The sequence below is a fragment of the Schistocerca nitens genome, chromosome 5 (assembly GCF_023898315.1).
Source record: "Schistocerca nitens isolate TAMUIC-IGC-003100 chromosome 5, iqSchNite1.1, whole genome shotgun sequence".
NCBI classification, from domain to species: Eukaryota; Metazoa; Arthropoda; class Insecta; order Orthoptera; family Acrididae; genus Schistocerca; species Schistocerca nitens.
This window is the reverse complement of record NC_064618.1, coordinates 815,888,244-815,912,537: the sequence shown is the minus strand read 5'-3', so window position 1 is coordinate 815,912,537 and position 24,294 is coordinate 815,888,244. Positions and strand designations below refer to the sequence as shown.

Below are 24,294 nucleotides of genomic sequence, written 5' to 3'. Positions count from 1 at the left end.
AGCCGGCGCAAGCGTCTGCCTGCGGTGAGAGTCATTGTCTGTCTCTTTGTTGGCGTGCGTCGTTATTGAGATTAGGAGACCTAACTTCTACAAATTCGCCTTGCCGAGAGGGCCCAGCTCTGTTAGAATCCCGCCAGTTCTGATGCAATTCAGGTCTGTCGTTACGAATATATCGTCTGTCGTCATGTCGGTAGATTCGGTAGTTTCTTCCTTGTCCGTCACGTGGTGGAGAATTTCTCCCTGAATCGTAACTGTGCGCCGAACTGTTGCGTCTGATGTTATTCTGCCTCCCTTGATAATAATTGTTTTGGTTTCCATATCGTCTGTGTCTCTGGCTGTCTCTGTGATAGTCATTACTATGGAAATGCGATCTTTCTCTGTAATTATTTTTACTCTGCCAACGGTTGTCATACGGGTGGTGTCTGTTTTGGTCACGATTTACGTTATAAGAATAGCCTTGTCGTGTATTATTTCTGTCATCGCGAAATTGTGACAGATGTGACCTGTAATTGTTGTGCTCCTGTTCTCGCGTTCCGCGATTGTCAGTGTCAATTTCCAGTTCTTGTAACAGTCCCTGAAAAGCTTCAACGTCGTCTTTGCAACGTCCTGCCAAAATAATAAGTCGTAAATGTTCAGGTAATTTGATTAAGCAAATGCGGATGAGTTCTGCGGGGCTGTATGGGTTTGAAAGATACTGATTCTTATGCAACATGTCTTCAAAATATTTCATAATACTGGAAAATTCAGATTGTTCGAAACGTTTCATCATTATGATGCTATGTTTTACTCGGTCTTGTGTGGCTTGAGACCAATATGCTGAGAGGAAGGCATGATAAAAATCTCCTTCACTGTGACAATCGTGAATGACCGATCGCATTCTTACAGCTGGTTCATTCTCTAAATAGCCACACATAAATTCTAATGTGTTCTAACGACCAGTTGGGAGGAAAACAATGAGAGAATTGATGGAGTCACGCTTGTGGATGAATGTCGTTGCCAGAATTCTTAAACGTTTTGAATTTACGTGTAGTAATGAACAGCTTGTAGTCAAAATCATCGTGTCGGCGAGTCGCATGTCGGTCATTGTTACGTCGTGTCGGCGGTTCAATCTCAAAATTCGGTGCACTTTGCCAATTTCTTTCATAATTTCCGAAATGCGCTGTGTTATTATTTTGCGGCTGTTCCGTATTTCTATGTCCCTCTTCCCGTACTGGAGCGCGAGTGTCCTCTGAAATATGTAATTCTTGTACTACTTGTGATAACTGATCTTGCACTTCCCGGATTTCTCTTTGGTGTTGCGTATTAATTTGATTCTGATTTTGTTTGAATTTTCTAATTTCTTCATACTCTTCAGTGTCAGTGAAGGCTACAGGTGTTGTGTCATTCAGATCATCATCTACCTTTGTAGATAAGTTAGTGAACTGATCTGAAAGTTCGGCTACTTTATCCGATAGTGTACTTATTTCCTCAGTGTGTTTTTTTGAACCAAGTTTCAGAGTATCTACTGTGTCCTTTAAGTTTTCCTGAGTTTTTGCAAGTTGCGTAACCGAATCGGTAGTTGCAACTGAGTCAAATTTAGCTTGCAAGGTCTCATGATTTTCATGAACAATAGTTTGCAGTTCTTTTATGGCTGCTTCGTGATTCTGTAATGTACTTTCATGCCGCGAAAAAAAGGTTGAAAATGCTCACAAATTTGAGTTTTTACGTCATTACAGACTTTTTGACATTTCGATTCAATGTTATGTAACTCAGTAGTTAAATCTTCACGTGTTTGTTCAAGAGTTTGTTCCAATGAGTCTAACTTTTTAAGATTTTGTTCCACTGTGTCAAACTTTTGCTGTGTTTGTCTCTGATTTTGTTCCATTTTGTCTAACTGTTGCTGTGTTTGTCTCTGATTTTGTTCCATTGTGTCTAACTTTTCAAGCTTTTTTCCCATTTGTTGCATTAATTGTAATAACAATGCACTGGTGTCTGAAACATGTTCCTCGGTGCTTTTCGGCAGTGAATTTGCACCGGCAACATTCACATTTTGACAAGTGGAAAATGTGTCTTGACTCATTTGAGAAAACGGTGAGGACCCAAAACCTGAATCTACAATATTTGCAAAATTGTGTCCTGTCATTCCCGATTCCTGAGGCGAGCTGTTGCCGACCGATCGATCGATAATGCTTCCCTCTGCACTAATTGTTTCACTGTCCACGCCATTGTTTGACGCCCGCTCCATTTCCCTATGCACAGTTACCAAATTACTACTTTGAACGTCTGTTAATTCATTACACAGTGGTGCTGGCAAGCCACGCTCGTCGTCACTATTATTTCTCAGTTTGCTTTGGAGCCTAGTGTTACGTTTTTCACACGCCATTATTGTCACAGTATTTCACACGACAACAGAGAAAAACACAATTTGAAGAGCAAAAATAAGAGAACACATTAACATAACACTGAAAATAATATCTACTTAATTGCAGCTGCGAAATACTTGGTGCAAATCTACATGCATGCCACAACTGTTTTACTGTACAACAATGAAAGACTGCAACTACAAAGGAGATTTTCTCTACAATTACGCGCTAGCAATAAACAAAAGCTACACTAATTACACAAACTACAAGAAAAAAACAGAAGATTCCAGTGAGGTATCCTAGGCTAAGGGTTGACATATGAAACGTCCCCTTTTTAAAAATTATACACGAGACTGTGCTTAAACTGACGCACAATATTTTTAGCGCAACGCAATCTGACTTTCAATAATCTCTACAAGAGAATGGCCCTGACTAACATTAACCTGTACTTTTCACAAATCACTTACCTCACAAAAATCTTGGTTACTCCCACTACAGCAATACAGCAAGCGCCACTACTGCCAGCTAAATAAAAGATTCAAACTATGGAAGGCACTAACTACTGATAGGGATAGTTAGCAAATATATATAGCAAATATATATAGTTAGCAATATATATATATATATATATATATATATATATATATATATATATATATATATATATATATATATATATATATAGCAGTTCATGACAAATTTCAAAACTCCGCCATCTCTCTCCCCACATCCACCACTGCTGGTGGCTCACCTCCAACTGCGCAACGCTACGCGCTGTTCACAGCCAGCTGCCTAGCACTACAATGGCGAGTATTACAACAATGCAAAGCAGCCACAGACTGCACACAGCACAGCCAGTGATTTTCATACAGAGGTGGCGTTACCAATAAAAAAACGTAAACAGCCTACTTACAAAGTCTTCGAGCCAATCACATACCTGGGAGCCTATTCCGTATTCACGTACATTCGTTAACAGTCTGCAGTGGTGGTGGGGTAATTTCTTCGAACTGACAAAGATTGTGGCAGCAATAATAGCCTGAAGAAGGCAAACTTAAAAGCAGATAAATACACAGTTCATAATTCTACTACGTGGGCATGACTACTTTTAATTTTAAGCAAAATGACAAATATTTTTGAAGTTGGTACGTCATCGGAAATCGAACCGGGCCCGTAGGACGGCCATCCGTCACGCTGACCACTCAGCTATCGGGGCGGATTGCTCCAGGGAAGTGTGATAGGACCGTTGCTGTTTTTTTTATATATATAAATGATCTGGCAGGCGGGGTGGGAACAAACTGCGGTTGTTCGGTGATGATGCTGTGAAGAACAGGAAGGTGTCGAAGATAAGAGACTGCAGATTGATGCAAGGTGACCTCGACACAATTTCTAGCTTATGTGGCGAATGGCAGTTGGCTCTTATACACGAAAATACTAGTTAATGCGGATGTTCAGATACAGCATTAATAGTGTCCTGGTTGACACAGTCACGTCCTTTAAACATCTGGGCGTAGTGTTGCGAAGCGATATGAAATGATACGAGCACGTGAGGATTGTGGTCAGCTTCGGTATATTAGGAGAATTTTAGGGAAGTGTGATTCATCTGTAAAGAACCGCATATAGGACGCAAGTGTGACGTAGTCTTGAGTACTGCTCGAGTGTTTGGAATCATGTCAGATTGAAAGAAGACATCGAATCAATTCAGAAGCGAGCTGCTAAATTTGTTACCGGTAGATTTGATCGCAATGCAATTTTCGGGACGTGCTTCGGGAGCTCACGTGCGAATCCCTGGAGAGAAGAAGACATTCATTTTGGAAGAACACTACTGAGAAAGACTAGAGAACCGGCATTTGAAGCTGACTGGAGAACGATCCTACTGCGCCCAATATACATCGCGCGTAAGGACTACAGAGATAAGATATGAAAAAGTAGGGCTCATATGATAGCATATAGATAGTCGTTTTTCCCTCGCTCTGTCTGCGAGTGGAACGGGAAAGGAGACGACTGCTTATGTTAAAGAATAACCTCCGCCATGCACCGTACGGTGGCTTGCGGGGAATCTATCTAGACGTAGATATAGATGTTTGATGTTCGGTGTCCGTTTTCTAGAGCATGCACTGCTCCCGCTGATTTCTCTGTGTACCAAAGGCGAAGCATCTCTCGTGCTCTACACAGAGCTGTCTGTCAGACTTAAAACTGTCCACAGCCACAAGGAATTTTATATACTTGCGGAATATATATGTAGATGTAGATGTAGCTGTACAAACCTTTTGTGACTTATTAAGGTAGCTCCTGCTATAAGAGTTTCCAAAATTTTTGGCCTTCCATATTTTTTAGTAGTAAACAAGAAAACTGTTTCACAGTGATGAAGCAACTGTCTTAGAAATACAACTCCCTCTCACTGTACAAACATGCCCCTCTCTTACAACCAAACCCACATGACCCACTAACAGATCGTCCCTTCTTCTTAAGTGCAAAGTAGAATAATACAGACACTATAAAAGGGAACAAAGAGTCAAAGCATTTACGTAACTGGCGACGAAAGTATTTAAATTTATTTTACACAAGGAACAGGTAAATGTTACGAAATTTCGTGAATACATTACTGTAATTAAATTTACAGAACTAACATTTAGGTTTTTGTCAATCAACAACAAAACTGTTCAGCCAATATCAATGAAAGCAGTAGTTCACAAAGTACGTTGCTGACATAGAAATCAATGTACACTTAGCTGCTATTTTGTTATACGTGAAGTCGTCGATACCAAACAGTATCGAAATTTACCTCGTGTGCATTAGGCTTGATTACATCACAAGGAGTATTATAGTACTAAAATGTACTGAAATGAGCACGCAACTTGGTTGCATAATTAATAAACTTATGTCGACCGTGACATTGAATCAAGTAGAAATGTGGCTATACTCTATTTAACAACATTCCAAGCTCTTGAACAGACATTGATGCGACGTTCGGCTTTGACTCATTTTGCAAAAGCACCCAAGAAATATATTCAAACTGATAGACAAGCCACAGAGAACTGGGTGTCGTGGTGTAAATGCCACTAAGAGGGGCTCTCGTGCGCTGTGAAACTTCTTTATTTGAATGTGGGAATCTGTACTGAAATTGCTGAATGACCGAGAAGATGAAACTTCTAAGTTATTTGATTCTGAAATAGCTGAGTAAAACTGAACGTACTAAGCCTACTTTCTCTTTACTTTTTCTTATCGTGTCAAAACTGACCCACAATATTTAACGCATATCTTAGCGTGAAATTATGGGCAAATGAATGAAAGTTTATGAACTAAAAAATAATCTTATGATTAATAATAAAATTTCCTTTGGTGAGCCAAATACCTTCTAACCGGGTATCGAGTTCGACAGAGAATGACGGATGACTAAGCTGCTTACAGTATTATCCGCTAAAATAAAAGGTCAAGATTTCAATCCCCATCTTGTTTAGTCCGTATGGAAGTTTGTTTTTAAGCAGAACATGTTTCAATGACTTCCTTTTCCATCACTGAGACCACTTCAGAGAGAAATGTCAGAACTACCATTACGTAATCATATTCCAATATCGTACAAAGCTTCATAAGAAGACATCTTGTAAAATACAAACAGTTTCTAATGTTGGTGGGAGGTTAATATTATACTCGCAATTCGAAGTAGAAAACGGATGAGAGAATTTCTAAAAGAGTAAGCTATTGCATAGGATATACGACCTTGCCTTATCAGAATTTTTATCTTTCATTTGTTTCTTCCATACCATCCACCATTTTATAAGACAAACTTCTCGTTTCTTCATAATGAAGGAAAATAGAGACTGGAATTTGCTGAGCAACTCTTCTGCAAGGATTTACATTTCCAAACATATTTTGATACCAAAATAAACGTGTGGTAACGTGTCCTATTCTGGCAAATTGTACTAAAAGGAATCGTTTTTAATACATCTTTAATGCGCTGGTGCTTTGACTATGTGTCCCAAAGGTATGATATGCTTCCTTTTAATCTCAGAAGAGCTTCTACATCTTAAAACAAATGAGACAGTTATCGTCGTATATTTAACAGATATGGTATTCTAAATGTATTTTCAAAACCTGGCAAATAGACAAAAACCGCAAATTCTGACCTTTTTCATTGTTTAATAAGTCATAAGCTATTCCTTTGGTAAAGAATCATTTTTCGCGTAGAAAACTACCCTAAAATTGCATGTTTAATAATTACGCGGAGTAGGCGCAAGAAAACTACACGAGATGAGAAAAGGGAAAACCAACATTCATCCAGAGATAGAAGCGAAATGGAAAGTGCTTACCATATTCTCAGCAAGGCTGTGCGCAATGAAAACGAAATAACAAAGGAAAAAGACCTACGAGACAGTACCGGGAACACTCAAATGGCAATTTGCATTTTAATTTCCGCAGTCGGGTCGTAAATTTGCCTGCCTCGCAGAATGGTGCAGATCTCTTTTTACGAAAATTGAGCATTGTGTACGGAAGGGGAATTTTACCCACTTTAGACCCCACGTCCCAGAGATGTTACGTGAGTAAAATGTGAAACAGAGTTTCGGCAAATGCGTCAGTTCAGATCTGGCGACAGTCAATCTCGCAGTGAGACGCTTATTGAATGTTCATATTCGTAGGCGTAACTTCTTTCTTACTCTAAACTCATGAATTTGATGTTTATGCAGAGAAAACTGTACACAGTAATCATGAATTATCTAAGATCTTCATGCAGTGTATACAATTTGTCAGTCTGATTATCAGAAGCTCACGAAACAAAATATTCGTCCTCGCAGGCAGACATCATGCACATAACGAATAACACCGCCTCCAACGCAGATGAGCGTCGAAAGAGTATTTATAAGTTTCTTCAAGGATGCCACATTCAGAAGAATCCATTCATAGATGATTAAATCCTGTAAAGTCACCAAACTGCGGGTACATGGCACCGAGACTTTTGCCGAACTGGGTAGGGTTAGAAGGAACCTCTGCTCCTTTACTCACGCTCGTTTTTATGTTGCACTACCGCGTGATCACGCCTGAGAGTGGAGGAAAAAAGGAGGGTTGAAAAAGTATACATACCCTTTGCTGCTTTGGATCACGTTCAGATTTCATTGCGTGGTTGAACGGATTCTAGTGGTTCCATCCGGTACAAGAGATCAAAAATTGCAGCTTCGCTGCCCTATGGAGAGGTACGATCACATTCAATGTGGATGCAGCCCCACAGCGTCCTTGAACTTCCGATGGTATCAGAAATGACGAAGGTTGTCAAGAACATTTCCCTGTTGGTCATCGCACTGCAAACTGTCGTTTTTAACCGCGGAATGTGTGGAAATCAATGCCCTGGAGAAAGGGGGATTCCACTGATGCCCTTTATGCCGCCCCCTGAAGCCCTTTCGTGTCCGCTATGAGCGATGACGTGCTTGAATCGTTTCGCTCTGCCACTCATACGAACACAGTGTGCTATAATCGATGGGTGGAAGAGTGGAATGCGGGTAAGAGAGGCTGTGACGACCTACTCATAGTGTAACACTGTAACACGTCCACGGTGAGGCTGGACAGAATTGAAGTGAAATTTGGTGCCATGTGACGTAATTAACCCACCTCACAACTCACATAAACAACCTAGCTTTCCGCATATGTCGACACCTCGCTATCTGAAGGGTCGCTGAGCCAGAGCGTGACGTCGCAGGGCACCACGATTGTGCTCCATTATAGAGGAAGGTTGAAGATACTTTTGACTCAAATTGCAAATTGTAAATTGCAATTGGAGGCAATTACGACGTACGGAAAAGTGATCCATTAATTCCGCTGCGCGGTGTATTTTATCTCTGTTGAGGATCGGCGCACCACGCCGGGTGCAGTGCGTACTAAGCGGCGCAAAATTTACGGCAAGAAAGGAAGAATGAATTTATTGTTGGTGTTAATAAGGCTCATCCACCTTTACCTCCTCTGCATTACTGCAGATGACGTGTCACTGAGCCGATTTGTTCTGTGCATGCAGTACACGTGAGGCGCCTAGTTGTTTCCACTGCACTGTGGAAGGTTCTGTTAAGAGTTCACTAACCTGCTGTCTTCAATTTGATGTCCCCAGCAGAGAAAACAGCACGCAGGTCGTAGGTTCTGTATCTTGAGGCTGAAACTGACTTTTAGCGAGGTTCTGTTCTGAAATAACGTATCACTTCTTTGGGATGCCACTCACGTATTTTAATATAGCCACACGGGAAGACTACATGATCTTAATACAACACCTTCTGATATAGCAAAGTACATGATCAAACACTACATTTACGAAAATGTATCTTTACACTATGTGTGGCACGTGTCTGTGCTTCATGACTACCGGAGTGAATTTTTTAATACTGGATTGGATTGGATTGTTTGGGGGAAGAGACCAAACAGCGAAGTCATCGGTCTCATCGGAATAGGGAAGGACGGCGAAGGAAGTCGGCCGTGCCCTTTCAAAGGAACCGTCCCGGCATTTGCCTGGAGCGATTTAGGGAAATCACGGAAAACCTAAATCAGGATAGCCGGACGCGGGATTGAACCGTCGTCCTCCCGAATGCGAGTCCAGCTGAATACTGGAAACACATCCTACGACAAACAAACATGTCTGTTCTTCTCAACTGCCTAATCCAGAGTGACGAGCATCCCGAAACACTTAGCGCGCCATACCAGAAAAGGCGTGACCCTAACGCTTCCGAAATGCTTCATCTGCAATTTCGTCAGTCTTTTGTTTTTTATTTAAATTGTTTTTAATAATTCTAAAATGACTGATTGATAGTAAGCTGTTGAGAGATATTTATATTAAAAAGTAAAGTCATTCCAATCAGTAGTTTAGCTAATAATAATAACTATAACGTTTTGGCGCCCTTGCCCCGAACACAGCAGCCAATCACAGAGCAGTAGCATTATACAGGCGGTCTTTCTCACGGGAATGATACCGAATCTAACATCTGTCACAGGTACCTCACACAACATTTCGTCATCTATATACTTCTTGCATCTCCACTGCTCTGGGAACAGCTTCTTGGAGCCTAATATGATGGCTGACTAAGCCGGAAATATTACAAATTCCTGCTCCCAGGAAAACCGGGTTTTAGGGCTACGGTGATAAAGTTAGAAAAATTAAAGCACGCACTGGATATTCGAAGCGGCCATTCTTCCACTGCACCACATGCGAATGCACGGGAAATCTAAGAAGTTAGACGTTTGGAAGTACACTCTGCCTTACACTTGTCAGTAGTTTTTCAGAGTGTAGATTTAGATGTAGGTGTAGAGGTGAGGCAGGTGTAGATCCACTTGTAGCCCTAAGTTGCTGTAGAACACATCACTTGGAACTGGTTCTTGACAAAGACTGTGCGGTATAAGCATGTTTGTCAACTGGCAGTGTTCCACGGAGGTAAGTTTTGCCTGCACTGAACCGAGTCTCAGGTGGTGACGTCATTCTACTGTGTTTCAGCGTTCCCGGACTACGCGGTGCTGAGTATCGTCCTGAGCTCCGTGGTCGTCGTGCTGGCCATCGCATCAGTCGTCATCTACAGGTGAGGCGCAGCGCCGCGCGCAACTGCTGCCTGCACTACTACGTCTCATTTCATTAGACTGCACTCACAGAAAACTCGTTTTTGGTCCCCGTGTGGCGAACCGAGCGAAGTGGCGGAACGGTTTACTTGTTTTAGTGTGAGGCGATTTCTTCCGGTCAATCCTATCGGGGCGTTCAATACTTTCAGTAAACCGCATGGAAAATGTCAAGATATAGTAGCAGCTGCATCTCTCGACTTGCCTCACCCTGAACTACCGTTCGGCCTAAAACGCCAACAGCACTCGGGAAATGAATGTTCCTTCCTCTTTAATGTTTTACTTTGTCTGTATGCGTCGCATAAAGCGTTGATTCCAATGTGATATTACATTGAAGCTCCAAAGAAACCAGTATAGGCATACGTATTGAAGTACGTCAGAGCAATAAATCGGCATAATACGGCGCTCCGGCCGGCAAAACGTATATACACTACTGGCCATTAAAATTGCTACACCAATAAGGAAAGCAGATGATATACGGGTATTCATTAGACAAATATATTATACTAGAACTGACATGTGATTACATTTTCACGCAATTTGGGTGCACAGATCCTGAGAAATCAGTACCCACAACAACCACCTCTGGCCGTAATAACGGCCTTGATATGCCTGGGCATTGAGTCAAACAGAGCTTGGATGGAGTGTACAGGTACAGCTGCCCATGCAGCTTCAACACGATACCACAGTTCATCAAGAGTAGTGACTGGCGTATTGTGGCGAGCCAGTTGCTCGGCCACCATTGACCAGACGTTTTCAATTGGTGAGAGATCTGTAGAATGTGCTGGCTAGGGCAGCAGTCGAACATTTTCTGTATCCAGAAAGGCCCGTACAGGACCTGCAACACGCGGTCGTGCATTATCCTGCTGAAATGTAGGGTTTCGTAGGGATCGAATGAAGGGTAGAGCCACGGGTCGCAACACATCTGAAATGTAACGTCCACTGTCAAAAGTCCCTTGAATGCGAACAAGAGGTGACCGAGACGTGTAACCAATGGCACACCATACCATCACGCATGGTGATGCGCCAATATGGCGATGAGGAATAGACGCTTCCAGTGTGCGTTCACCGCGATGTCTCCAAACACGGATGCGACCATCATGATGCTGTAAACATAACCTGGATTCATCGGAAAAAATGACGTTTTGCCTTTCGTGCACCCAGGTTCGTCGTTGAGTACACCATCGTAGGCGCTCCTGTCTGTGATGCAGCGTCAAGAGTAACCGCAGCCATGGTCTCCGAGCTTCCATGCTGCTACAAACGTCGTCGAACTGTTCGTGCTGATGGTTGTTGTCTCGCAAAAGTCGCCATCTGTTGACTCAGGTATCGAGACGTGGCTGCACGATCCTTTACAGCCATGCGGATAAGATTCCTGTCAAATGGTTCAAATGTTTCTGAGCACTATGTAACTTAACATCTGAGGTCATCAGTCCCCTAGAACGTAGAACTACTTAAACCTGTCTAGCCTAAGGACATCACACACATCCATGCCCGAGGCAGGATTCGAACCTGCGACCATATCGGTCGCGCGGTTCCAGACTGAAGAGCCTAGAACCGCTCGGCCACTTCGGGTGGCAACCTTGTGTCAATGCTCTGAAAAGCTAATCATTTGCATATCACAGCATCTTCTTCCTGTCTGTTAAATTTAGCGTCTGTAGCACGTCATCTTCGTGGTGTATCAATTTTAATGTCCAGCAGTGTAAGACAACTAGTGTCGGGCGCAATTATTAGATCGGTACTGCTGCTACAAAGGCAGGTTATCAAGCTTTAAGTAAGGTTCCTGTTCAAATGTGTGTGAATTCCTAAGGGACCCAACTGCTGAGGTCATCGGTCCCTAGACGTGCACACTACTTAAACTAATTGAAACTAACTTATGCTGAGAAGAACACACACACCCATGCCCGAGGGTGGACTCGAACCTCCGGGGGGACGGGCCGCGCAATCCGTGACATGGCACCTCTAACCTCTTGGTCACTCCGCGCGGCCTGAGTGAGTTTGAACGTGGTGTCACAGTTGGCGCACGAGCAATGGGTCACAGCATGTCCGAGGTAGCAATGAAGTGGGGATTCTCCCATACGACCACTTCACGAGTGAACTGTGAATATCAGGAATCAGATAAAACATCAATTTGTTAAAGGTGAATGCGAGTTGTATAGTTTTAGGCATTAAACTACACCTAAGCGCCAACGAAACTGGTATAGGCATGCGTATTCAAATAGAGAGATATGTAAACAGGCAGAATACATCACTGCGATCGTCAACCCCTATATAAGGTATATAATCTCCGACATCGCTGCGGCCGGAAAAAGATGCTGCAAGAACGGGACCAACGACAGTTTGAGAGAGTCGATCAGGGTGACAGCAGAGCAACCATTCCGCAGGTTGTAGCAGATTTCGGTACTGGACCATCAACGTGTGTCAGCGTGCGAACCATTCAACGAAACATAATCGATATGGGCATTCGCAGCCGATGGCCCACTCGTGTACCCTTGATGACTGCACAACAGAAAGCTTTACGCCTCGCCTGGGCCGAGTCTCGTTTCAAATTGTATCGAGCGGATGGACATGTACGGGTATGGAGACAGCCTCATGAATCCATGGACCCTGCATGACTGTTCAAGCTGGTGGAGGCTCTGTAATGGTGTGGGGCATGTGAAGTTGGAGTGATGTGGGACTACTAATACGTATAGATACTACTCTAACAGGTGACACGTACGTAAGCATCCTGTCTGATCACCTGCATGCATTTTTGTCCAGTGTGCATTCTGACGAACTTGAGCACTTCCAGTAGGACAATGCGACACCCCACACGTCCAGAATTACTACAGAGTGGCTCCAGGAACACTCGTCTGAGTTTAAACACTTCCGATGGTCACCAAACACCCCAGACATGAACTTTATTGAGTATATCTGGGATGCTTTGCAACGTGCTGCTCAGAAGAGATCTCCACCCTCGCGTTCTCTTCCGGGTTTATGGAGAGCACTGCAGGATTCATGGTGTCAGTTCCCTGCAGCTGTAGTTCAGTCATTAGTCGAGTCCATGCCATGTCATGTTGCGTCATTTCTGCGTGCTAGCGAGGGCTCTACACGATATTAGGCAGTTATACCAGTTTCTTTGGGTCTTCAGTGTAATAATAATAATAAGCACTCAATACACTTACACGATCACAATGCCACAAATATAGAATACATCACATACATGCAGCAACAGAAAGATTCACATTAAGCAGAAAGGAAGGAGGAAGGGGATTTATCGACATAAAAAACCTACATTATCGACAGGTAGACAATTTAAGAAAATTCTTTCTAGAACGAGCAGAAACTAGGAAAATACACAAAGCAATCACTCATATAAATACATCGGCTACACCACTGGAATTTCATAACCACTTCTACAACCCTCTAGATCACATAACATCAACAGATACGAAGAAAGTAAATTGGAAAAAGAAAACACTACATGGCAAGCACCCGTATCATCTAACACAGCCACACATCGATCAAGACGCATCCAACACATGGCTAAGAAAAGGCAATATATACAGTGAGACGGAAGGATTCATGATTGCAATACAGGATCAAACAATAAACACCAGATATTACAGCAAGCATATTATTAAAGATCCCAATACCACAACAGATAAATGCAGACTTTGCAAACAACAAATAGAAACAGTAGATCACATAACAAGTGGATGTACAATACTAGCAAATACAGAATACCCCAGAAGACATGACAATGTAGCAAAAATAATATATCAACAGCTTGCCTTACAACATAAACTTATAAAACAACACGTTCCCACATACAAGTATGCACCACAAAATGTACTGGAGAATGATGAATACAAATTATACCGGAACAGAACCATTATAACAGATAAAACAACACCACATAACAAACCTGACATCATACTCACCAATAAAAAGAAGAAATTAACACAATTAATCGAAATATCCATACCCAATACAACAAATATACAAAAGAAAACAGGAGAAAAAATTGAAAAATACATCCAAATGGCTGAGGAGGTCAAGGACATGTGGCATCAGGATAAAGTTGACATTATACTAATTATACTATCAACTACAGGAGTCATACCACACAATATCCACCAGTACATCAATGCAATACAGCTACATCCAAACTTATATATACAACTACAGAAATCCGTAATTATTGATACGTGTTCAAATACCCGAAAGTTCCTAAATGCAATATAACATATACCGTACAGTTAAAAGGAAGTCACGCTTGATCAAGGTCCGCGTGACTTTCCATTTTTGACCAGACGTAACGTCTGAGAAAAGAAAGAGAGGATGACAATGATGACAAAGATAGTGGTAGGTATAAAAAGAATTTATACGTGCACAAAATAGATGTTTTCTGATATAGCTTGTTCTGAGGAAAGTATGTTTAAGGAGAATGCACCATCTAAGACAGTCATTATTGTTGTTGTTTCAGGAGGTATGTCACTAATTGTCTTCTTAAGCTGTAGCTGTAAGTGGTCTTGAAGCACTTATCATTTGAAAATTAAATTGGAACTATTTTCGTTTTACTGGTAAAGAAGTTTTCCGCACATACAAACTGTGTGCTGCTCGGCGCGTTACTACGTTTCCTTCGACTGTCCCCGCTCTCCTCCTGTAGGCTGAGACCCAATTGCGGTCAATCTAATGTACACCAGCAGGTAGGGCGCGTGCCGGTGGTGTGAAACAGCGGAAGCCACGCAGCCCCATCGGCGGAGCCGACCTTTTGCTGCCTTCCACCAATTGATGAAGGACTCATGAAATATTCATACGGGAGCAGAAAAAAAGTTCCCAAAGAGAGAACGCGCAAAGTTCGACTCCGCCGCGAGTCGCCTTCTGGTCGTGGTTGTGTCCTTCCCTCATCACATGAAATTCATTTCTAATTTACTGAATTCTGAGTTCTTCCACAGCAAGACTGAATTTTTAGAATTTCGCGTGCAGATTATGTTGAATATGTAAGTCACGTATTTTCAGGGTATTTGATCGAGAAATTCTTGAAATCTCTGCTTATGAAAGGTGAAATGATGTGGAAGTAACGCAGTCTGAAGTAGAATTTTCATGTAAAATGGTAAACGTCATATTAGGTAACTTATTTCTCCCGTATCATATCGTTTTATCGTAATCTCAGCTGCAAATATACGTCTTTCGTCACTGTGTTGCACATAATTAAATTATAAGATGATTAAGGACGTGGGCTAGTTGTTAGTAGAATTGATTGTTGTTGTTGCGGTCATCAAGCAAAAGAATTATTTGATGTAGCAGTCGGTAGTCGTCTGTGTTATGCGTTCCCTCACTACCCTCTTCCCACACACTCCCCTTCGATGTCAAATTAAATTAAATTTCGTTGAAGTTTTTGGAAGTTTCCTGTCAACCGAACCGTCCGTTTAGTTAAAGTTGTGGAATAAACGTCTTTCCTCCCCAATTCGACTCCATGCCAGTTCATTAGCAGGTCGAACTACCCAACTGATCTTCAGCTGCTTCTGCGCCACTACGTTTCGAGAACTGTTACTCTCTTCTGGACTGTACTATGTGTGTTCCACGATTCACTTCCTTATAATGCAACACTCGAACGAGTACTTTGTGAGAAGCCTTCCCAAGACATAAATTTCTGCTTGATTTCAGCATTTCTCTTTTTCTGGTACGTTTACTTGCCATTATTAGTCGTAATTTTAGACCCTATTTAATTCTGCGGTCGTCAGTTATTTGCTACCCGAATACCAAAAGTTGTCTGTTACTTTTAGCTTCTCATTTCGATAACACTGCGTTACCCTTGGTTGATGTTCGCCTTATGACCTTCTTTCAGGCCGCTCAACTCCTTTTCTGCTCTGAGACATATATAATGACACTGGCATACCTTAAAATTTTTATCTCTTCTCCAAAAAGCACGTTTCACTTTCCAAATTTTTCCGTTGTTCCCTTCACTGCTTGATCACTGTACTGATCGAGCAAAGTGGGCGGTACAGTATGGGCGCGTCTTACTAACTTTTCAGTAACTGTCTCCATTTCATACCGTTGGAAACAAAGAAAAGCAGTTTGGTTAATAAAATGAAATTTATGTACCTAGTTCCTACTTTTTGTTTTCTGTTGCAATTCTTTTTAATTGAATTACTTACGATGGTTGTTACCAAAAATTTACTTTTTCACAGTAACGTTTAGAGTAGGAGACTGAAATTTCACACACATTTTAGGCTACAATGTGGTTTGCATCTCTTTACACCCATGTAACATCAGTCAATCGGATAACTGAAATCAGAATGGTTGTAGCATTGCTGTACTTTCAACTACATGTTTACAAGGAAGATGTTTGATAAAAAGTTAATTAATTTTAAAGATCTTCCACGTGTGATGTAGTCGTCAACTATCGTTGACAGTCAAAGCATTGTAGGAGGTTCGTAAAAGTGATATTTGTTTCCGACACAAGATTGTTCTACTGTCGGCACATCATCCATGCCGTGGTCCGTAATCAAGGTGCTACTGTTGCTTTCGGGATCAAATGTATTCCAGGTTCAACTTTTATATGGTTTGTTGTTGTTGTGGTCTTCAGTCCTGAGACTGGTTTGATGCAGCTCTCCATGCTACTCTATCCTGTGCAAGCTTCTTCATCTCCCAGTACCTACTGAAACCTACATCCTTCTGAATCTGCTTAGTATATACATCTCTTGGTCTCCCTCTACGATTTTTACCCTCCACGCTGCCCTCCAGTACTAAAATGGTGATCCTTGATGCCTCAGAACATGACCTACCAACCGATCCCTTCTTCTAGTCCAGTTGTGCCACAAACTTCTCTTCTCCCCAATCCTATTCAATACTTCCTCATTAGTTATGTGATCTACCGATGTAATCTTCAGCATTCTTCTGCAGCACCACATTTCGAAAGCTTCTATTCTCTTCTTGTCCAAACTGGTTATCGTCCATGTTTCACTTCCATACATGGCTACACTCCATACAAATACTTTCAGAAACGACTTCCTGACACTTAAAACTATACTCGATGTTAACAAATTTCTCTTCTTCAGAAACGATTTCCTTGCCAATGCCAGTCTACATTTTATATCCTCTCTACTTCGACCATCATCAGTTATTTTGCTCCCTAAATAGCAGAACTCCTTTACTACTTTAAGTGTCTCATTTCCTAATCTAATCCCCTCAGCATCACCCGATTTAATTTGACTACATTCCATTATCCTCGTTTTGCTTTTGTTGATGTTCATCTTATATCCTCCTTTCAAGACACTGTCCATTCCGTTCAACTGCTCTTCCAAGTCATTTGCTGTCTCTGACAGAATTACAATGTCATCGGCGAACCTCAAAGTTTTTACTTCTTCTCCATTAATTTTAATACCTACTCAGAATTTTTCTTTTGTTCCGTTTACTGCTTGCTCAATATACAGATTGAATAACATCGGGGAGAGGCTACAACCCTGTCTCACTCCTTTCCCAACCACTGCTTCCCTTTCATGCCCCTCGACTCTTATAACTGCCACCAAGTTTCTGTACAAATTGTAAATAGCCTTTCGCTCCCTGTATTTTACCCCTGCCACCTTCAGAATTTGAAAGAGAGTATTCCAGTTAACATTGTCCAAAGCTTTCTCTAAGTCTACAAATGCTAGAAACGTAGGTTTGCCTTTTCTTAATCTTTCTTCTAAGATAAGTCGTAAGGTTAGTATTGCCTCACATGTTCCAACATTTCTACGGAATCCAAACTGATCGTCCCCGATGTCCGCTTCTACCAGTTTTTCCATTCGTCTGTAAAGAATTCGCGTTAGTATTTTGCAGCCGTGACTTATTAAACTGATAGTTCGGTAATTTTCACATCTGTCAACACCTGCTTTCTTTGGGATTGGAATTATTATATTCTTCTTGAAGTCTGAGGGTAATTCGCCTGTCTCATACATCTTGCTCACCAGATGGTAGAGTTTTGTCATGACTGGCTCTCCCAAGGCCATCAGTAGTTCTAATGGAATGTTGTCTACTCCCGGGGCCTTGTTTCGACTCAGGTCTTTCAGTGCTCTGTCAAACTCTTCACGCAGTATCTTATCTCCCATTTCATCTTCATCTACATCCTCTTCCATTTCCATAATACTGTCCTCAAGTACATCGCCCTTGTATAAACCCTCTATATACTCCTTCCACCTTTCTGCCTTCCCTTCTTTGCTTAGAACTGGGTTGCCATCTGAGCTCTTGATATTCATACAAGTGGCTCTCTTTTCTCCAAAGGTCTCTTTAATTTTCCTGTAGGCAGTATCTATCTTACCCTAGTGAGACAAGCCTCTACATCCTTACATTTGTCCTCTAGCCATACCTGCTTAGCCATTTTGCACTTCCTGTCGATCTCATTTTTGAGACGTTTGTATTCCTTTTTGCCTGCTTCATTTACTGCATTTTTATATTTTCTCCTTTCATCAATTAAATTCAGTATTTCTTCTGTTACCCAAGGATTTCTATTAGCCCTCGCCTTTTTACCTACTTGATTGTCTGCTGCCTTCACTACTTCATTCCTCAGAGCTACTCATTCTTCTTCTACTGTATTTCTTTCCCCCATCCCTGTCAATTGTTCCCTTATGCTCTCCCTGAAACTATCTACAACCTCTGGTTCTTTCAGTTTATCCAGGTCCCATCTCCTTAAATTCCCACCTTTTTGCAGTTTCTTCAGTTTCAATCTACAATTCATAAAAAATAGATTGTGGTCAGAATCCACATCTGCCCCTGGAAATGTCTTACAATTTAAAACCTGGTTCCTAAATCTCTGTCTTACCATTATATAATCTATCTGATACCTTTTAGTATCTCCAGGATTCTTCCAGGTATACAACCTTCTTTTATGATTCTTGAACCAAGTGTTAGCTATGATTAAGTCATGCTCTGTGCAAAATTCTACAAGGCGGCTTCCTCTTTCATTTCTTCCCCCCAATCCATATTCACCTACTATGTCTCCTTCTCTCCCTTTTCCTACTCTCGAATTCCAGTCACCCATGACTATTAAATTTTCGTCTCCCTTCACTACCTGAATAATTTCTTTTATCTCGTCATACATTTCATCTATTTCTTCATCATCTGCAGAGCTAGTTGGCATATAAACTTGTACTACTGCGGTAGGCGTGGGCTTCGTGTCTATCTTGGCCACAATAATGCGTTCACTATGCTGTTTGGAGTAGGTTACCCGCACTCCTATTTTTTAATTCATTATTAAACCTACTCCTGCATTACCCCTATTTGATTTTGTATTTATAACCCTGTATTCACCTGAACAATTGGCATCGCTAGACAATTTAAGGCAAGTGCAAAACCCTATTTCTTTCCCCATCTTCTTCTTCCAGTCCGAGAATACACATCTTCTCTAACGACCTCCTCGCCGACGGAAAATTAAACCCAGCCTTCCTTCACATACTTATTCTTCCAAAAACGTGCACGCAAGATGGATTTCCCAGTCGCTCATGCATTTGTTATCCACTTCTTTTTTTTAAGGAAAACAGGTGATTTCCTCAGCGAGCTAGTGAAGTATGGTAGAAAGACAGGGCAGTCACTGCTGAGGGCGAAACAAAAAATCCCTCTCCATTAAGGGGAAATATCTTCACTTTACACTTCATAAGAAGGAAGAAAGTCAACCTAAGTGTTTAGAGACCAATAGAGACGTTCCCTGGCAAACAAATTCCGTAATTATCTCAGAAACATCACCTTTGCAGTAACTACCAGAGGCCATCCAAAGAGCAAGTCACGAGGTTCTTGAATTCTATAGTTATGCATGGGTTCTTACGGCAGAAAGCAGAAATAAATGCTACAACAACAGTTATGTAAAATTCGTTGACTTAACTCATTGTGTTGCCTAATACAATGTAGTCACATCCGAAGTGCAGTTCTGAGATTGCTGCCTCGTAGCCGAGTCTTTAACACTGTCCTAACTGACAGACGCAGTTGTGTATTCGCAGGCGACGACCACGATACAGAATGGAGTGATGGTAGCCTGTCGTGGCCTCCTATACTCCACGAGGACGACATTGCCTTTACCGGCTATGGAGGGCGTGTTGGTGAAGCAGCCATCGGTTGGTTGCCGCGGTTGCTGTGTGGCTGCCTCTAGTGGCGGCACGAGGAACGTCTGCTACAGATCTTCGAACTATGAACAGACACACCTGGCATTGTAACTGTAGCGAACGGCACCACAAACGTGCTACTAAACAAGATAATAAAGAAATTTAATAGGCTGCATTGGCCATAGGACTGATGAAGTGCCCATCGTGACATTTTTGGTGAAGTAATTTAAGGAAAGCATGGAATACATAAATCACAATTGTTGGACGGGGGTTTAGACTTCGATCCTTGCCAGTCCAAAGTCTTAACAAATGTATAAAAAAATGGTTCAAATGGCTCTGAGTACTATGGGATTTAACATCGGAGGTCATTAGTCCCCTAGACCTTAGAACTACTTACACCTAACTAACCTAAGGACGTCACACCCATACATTCCCGAGGCAGGATTCGAACCTGCGACCGTAGCGGTCGCGCGGTTCCAAACTAAAGCGCCTAGAACCGCTCGGCCACTCCGGCCGGCACAACTGTATCAACTCACCTGTCTGGTAATTGAGTTATTACACCAAGATGCAAGTAAACACTGCAAAACATCGGTCTTTGACTGAATGTAATCTTGTTACCAAGTGCGAAGCAAAATGTGACAGGAATGGTGACTATTTACGAGGGTTGCCCGGAAAGTAATGCAACGCATTTTTTTTCTCGGCCGAAATCAATGCTACGAATGCGAAACGTTAGGTATGTATTATTTGAAGTCTTCTGAGTGAGCGCACCAAGTTTCTGTCACTTCCGACAGTTAGCGTAGCTGCAGAAGAGTTTCAAATTGGCGTCTGTAGGTGATGTACGTCAAAAGCAACGTTCCGTCATTGAATTTCTCACTGCAGAGAATAAAACTGTCGGGAATATTCACAAACGCTTGTGGAAAGTTGTGGAGCATCTGCTGCAGACAGAAGTACAGTTAGTCGCTGGATACGGAGGGTGAGGACATCAGAAGGCGGTTCGGCGGAGCTCCACGATTTGCAGCGGTTAGGGAGACCATCCACGGTTGTCACACCTGAAAGCCCTGACCTAGTTCCCTCGGACTTCCACTTGTTTGGGCCATTAAGGGATGCCATTCGAGGAATACATTCTGAGGACGATGAGGAGGTTATTCACATAGTGAAGTGCTGGTTCCGCCGGCAGGACAAGGATTCGTACCGACAGGGCATACATGTCCTTGTTTCGACCGGGAGGAAGACCATGCAACGGGACAGAGATTACGTGGAAAAATAGGGTGTGCTGATAAAACACCATTCTTTGGTTTGCGTAATTTTTACTATGTTCAATAAAAAATTGTTGAAGGAAAAAATGCGGTGCGTTATTTTCTGGGCAATCCCCGTATGTTGCAGTTATTTTTAAACAAGGGGTTTCTTTCTACGAGTGTCAGACCTGCGCCAGATTGTGACATACTTGTTTCCGAGGCAAAGGCAAGTTTTAAACTACAGTCTACACACTTCCACAGCATGCTCTCCACAGTTGAATAAACGTGCACCGTAGGTAAAATGTGTGACTACTTGTGATACAAGTGTTGAAACAACGAAGCTCCATTCCTCCATAAGGACTGAAATGAATCGAAGCAATGAGCAACTTTAATTCTCATGGATAGTTTCAAGTCCGTGATGTAGACTGGTGGTGTTTACCCTACAATACCCCAGGCCGATCACGTTTTTTGCTACAAGTTTCAACGTCAAGCTCGACAAACGTTATATCCTTGTACTCGTCTTTCCAAGATCATTTTAACGTAATTAAAAAAGAAAGCATTTCATTTCATTAAAGAAACCTACCTTCTGCAATATCTCGGTTGATAAGAGAGATAAAAGCATTAAACACACGAAATAAATAGGTGCCCTTCAGCAAACGTTCAATTGCCGAAAACATCGCATCGATATCTGGAACTGCCTACAGCAAGTCACTAGATTACTAGTTGAGGGTTTGTTAACCATACGTTTCCCTGCGCGTCTACTAGGAAGAATCTTTGCAGTAAATGCTGCTGAAAGTAGACCTAATTTTGCTTTTATATTAGCTAATCATCTGCCCTTGTTGCTACTACTGTGTTTGCGCTTTGTCCCCTTTACAAATTGTCTTTCAACTTCACACACTTTCCTTCAATTTAGGAAATTTTTTCGCAGTTTTTATTTCATGTTCGCTAAGTAAAGATTCTCAACACTTTCTTTGCTCCCACCATCTAAATCATATTATCAGTTATCAACCTCGCGGCCTTTGTCAAATGTGGATCGATCTATTTCACTTCCACTTAAGTCAGACGGCTCAGTCCCTGCACTAAGGCAGGTTTCTAGAAATCATATTTATTTGTTACCAAGCGCCGTCTGTTCTACGAAACTGGAAGATCTGATTCGATAGTATGTTTCAGTAGCCTACTCGTTGGTTGCCTGTTTTTCCCTCATATACAGCTCATGCCTAACACGTATCGAGTCTGCAGTTTTAAAACTCCACTTTGTTACTATGAGACTCATTTTGTGATTTCGATCAATCCGTTCTCGCCTTGGACGTGCCCATCTGCCGAACACGATGGCTTCAAATAAATTTCTTTACTTCCGTCTGTGAATACAAACTTGCTAGGTCCTCAGACTAACAGTCTCGGTCAGCAATGACCATCTTCAGATCGGCAGCAAAACGTGGGCAAAACACAAATACAAGTAGTTGATTGTCTACAGCTTAAAACAATAAAACAGACCATTATGAAAACTAACGGTGACATACATGTGAAAACTATGTGCTTTAAATATGACGAGGCATACCTGTTTTAAAAAAGTCCCCGATTAATGGAGCCATAGTGGCGTCATCAAAAGATAAACACAAAATCATCTCAGCTTCGTCACACATAAATGAAATAGCGTGTATACTAAGAGCCATTTTGTCAACCGCACTACAGTTCTAAACTTCTGTACAGCAGCTACAAAATGTTTCTGTAGGGAGCTCGCCTGATGTTTAGGTTTACATATAGTTTCCAGTCATATAATTGTGCGATATGCTAAAAAGAAGAAACAGTCGGTAAAGCCTGCAGTAAGCTTACTATGAGTGTAAGTCATTACAGTAATAAAATGCAATAAACTGAAATATGAGTCAAGTTAAAATGTTACAAAGGAAATAGTTAATTGGCAGTAATTCTGATACGTTCTTGTGGAGAATTTTAGATAAAAGTGTAACGATATACATAAGGAAAAGCTTAGGGAGTTCAGAGAACAGCATAAAAATAAGAAAAGAAATATGGAAAGAAGCCAAATGAATTAAAACAGAACGTGTCAGTTAAACAGCGCTCTCTGTTGGCATGACCGCCCGAATACCACGAAAGTGAGAAGTGGTCAGAGGAACTTAAACCCCAGAATGCCCCTTCGTTCCCTGCGACACGCCGTTCCAACAAAAGAATGATAGAACATCGTCCTAGTTAATAAACAAGATTATCTACTCAATGAAATAACATTATATAAGCAGAGAAAGAACTAGAAAACACGAGAATAATGCGCTCAACGTAAGAAGTGAATATGTAAAGCAGTCTGTACTAGGTAAAGACAAAGGCAAAATTTATATAAGAGAGACGTTCAGGGATTAAAGTAGAACATTGTCAAACAAAGCTCTGTAGACACTGGGGTAAAAATAGCCCTGCCTTTTGACTAGTTTTGCTCGCTCTTATTTCTTCGCTTTATAAATTTCAAGCCCTTCTAACAAGTTGAGAACACGTCCTTTTTGCACACTGTAGAGAATAAGCGTGTTATTCTCAATGATTCCTATAGAATGACCAGTTTCTGATAAATGCAATCCCAGAGCAGTTTTTTTACGCGGCTGTGATTGTTCCTTAAACCTCCTTTAAAACAGCTTCCGGTTTGGTCGATATATTTATCGTAGCTATTAAAATCTTTGCTCATCCGATATTTTCAGTTGATGCTTTACTCGCAGTTTTAAGGTACTGTTAAATTGAAAGCGACACCCAACTTAGATTTGCAGAAACATTTCTCTATTTACTAGGACACTTTACCGTGAAATTTCATTGGAATTGTTTTCATTCATTCTTTATCGGTTCTGTTTTCTGGGTGAGTGGGCGTTTCCGTGCTATTTATTATATGCTTCTTTAGCGTATTGTAAGGGCGCGTGGTATCATCCGAAGAAAAATCATCATCTATTGCAATTTGCTTTAATATGCTGAGTTCTTCACGTATTTCGCTTCCCGCCAAAGGTAGACGAAGGAGCCGATGAATCATTGAGGTGAAGAAGGCTTTTTTTATATGATGACACTGTCTGTGCATGTAGATAGCGCCGTTCTCAAAATGGTTCT

At 41.6% G+C, this 24,294-nt stretch overlaps 1 protein-coding gene across 2 annotated transcripts in view; it reads left to right on the top strand.

The window, feature by feature from the left end:
• Positions 1–24,294, top strand: part of LOC126259294 (atrial natriuretic peptide receptor 1-like) — a 1,315,450-nt gene that overhangs the window by 817,095 nt on the left and 474,061 nt on the right. For both annotated transcript variants that reach the window (XM_049955955.1, XM_049955954.1), the window contains exon 7: positions 9,799–9,880. In XM_049955955.1, coding sequence (XP_049811912.1) covers positions 9,799–9,880 — 82 coding nt within the window. The remainder of the gene's footprint in view (positions 1–9,798; positions 9,881–24,294) is intronic.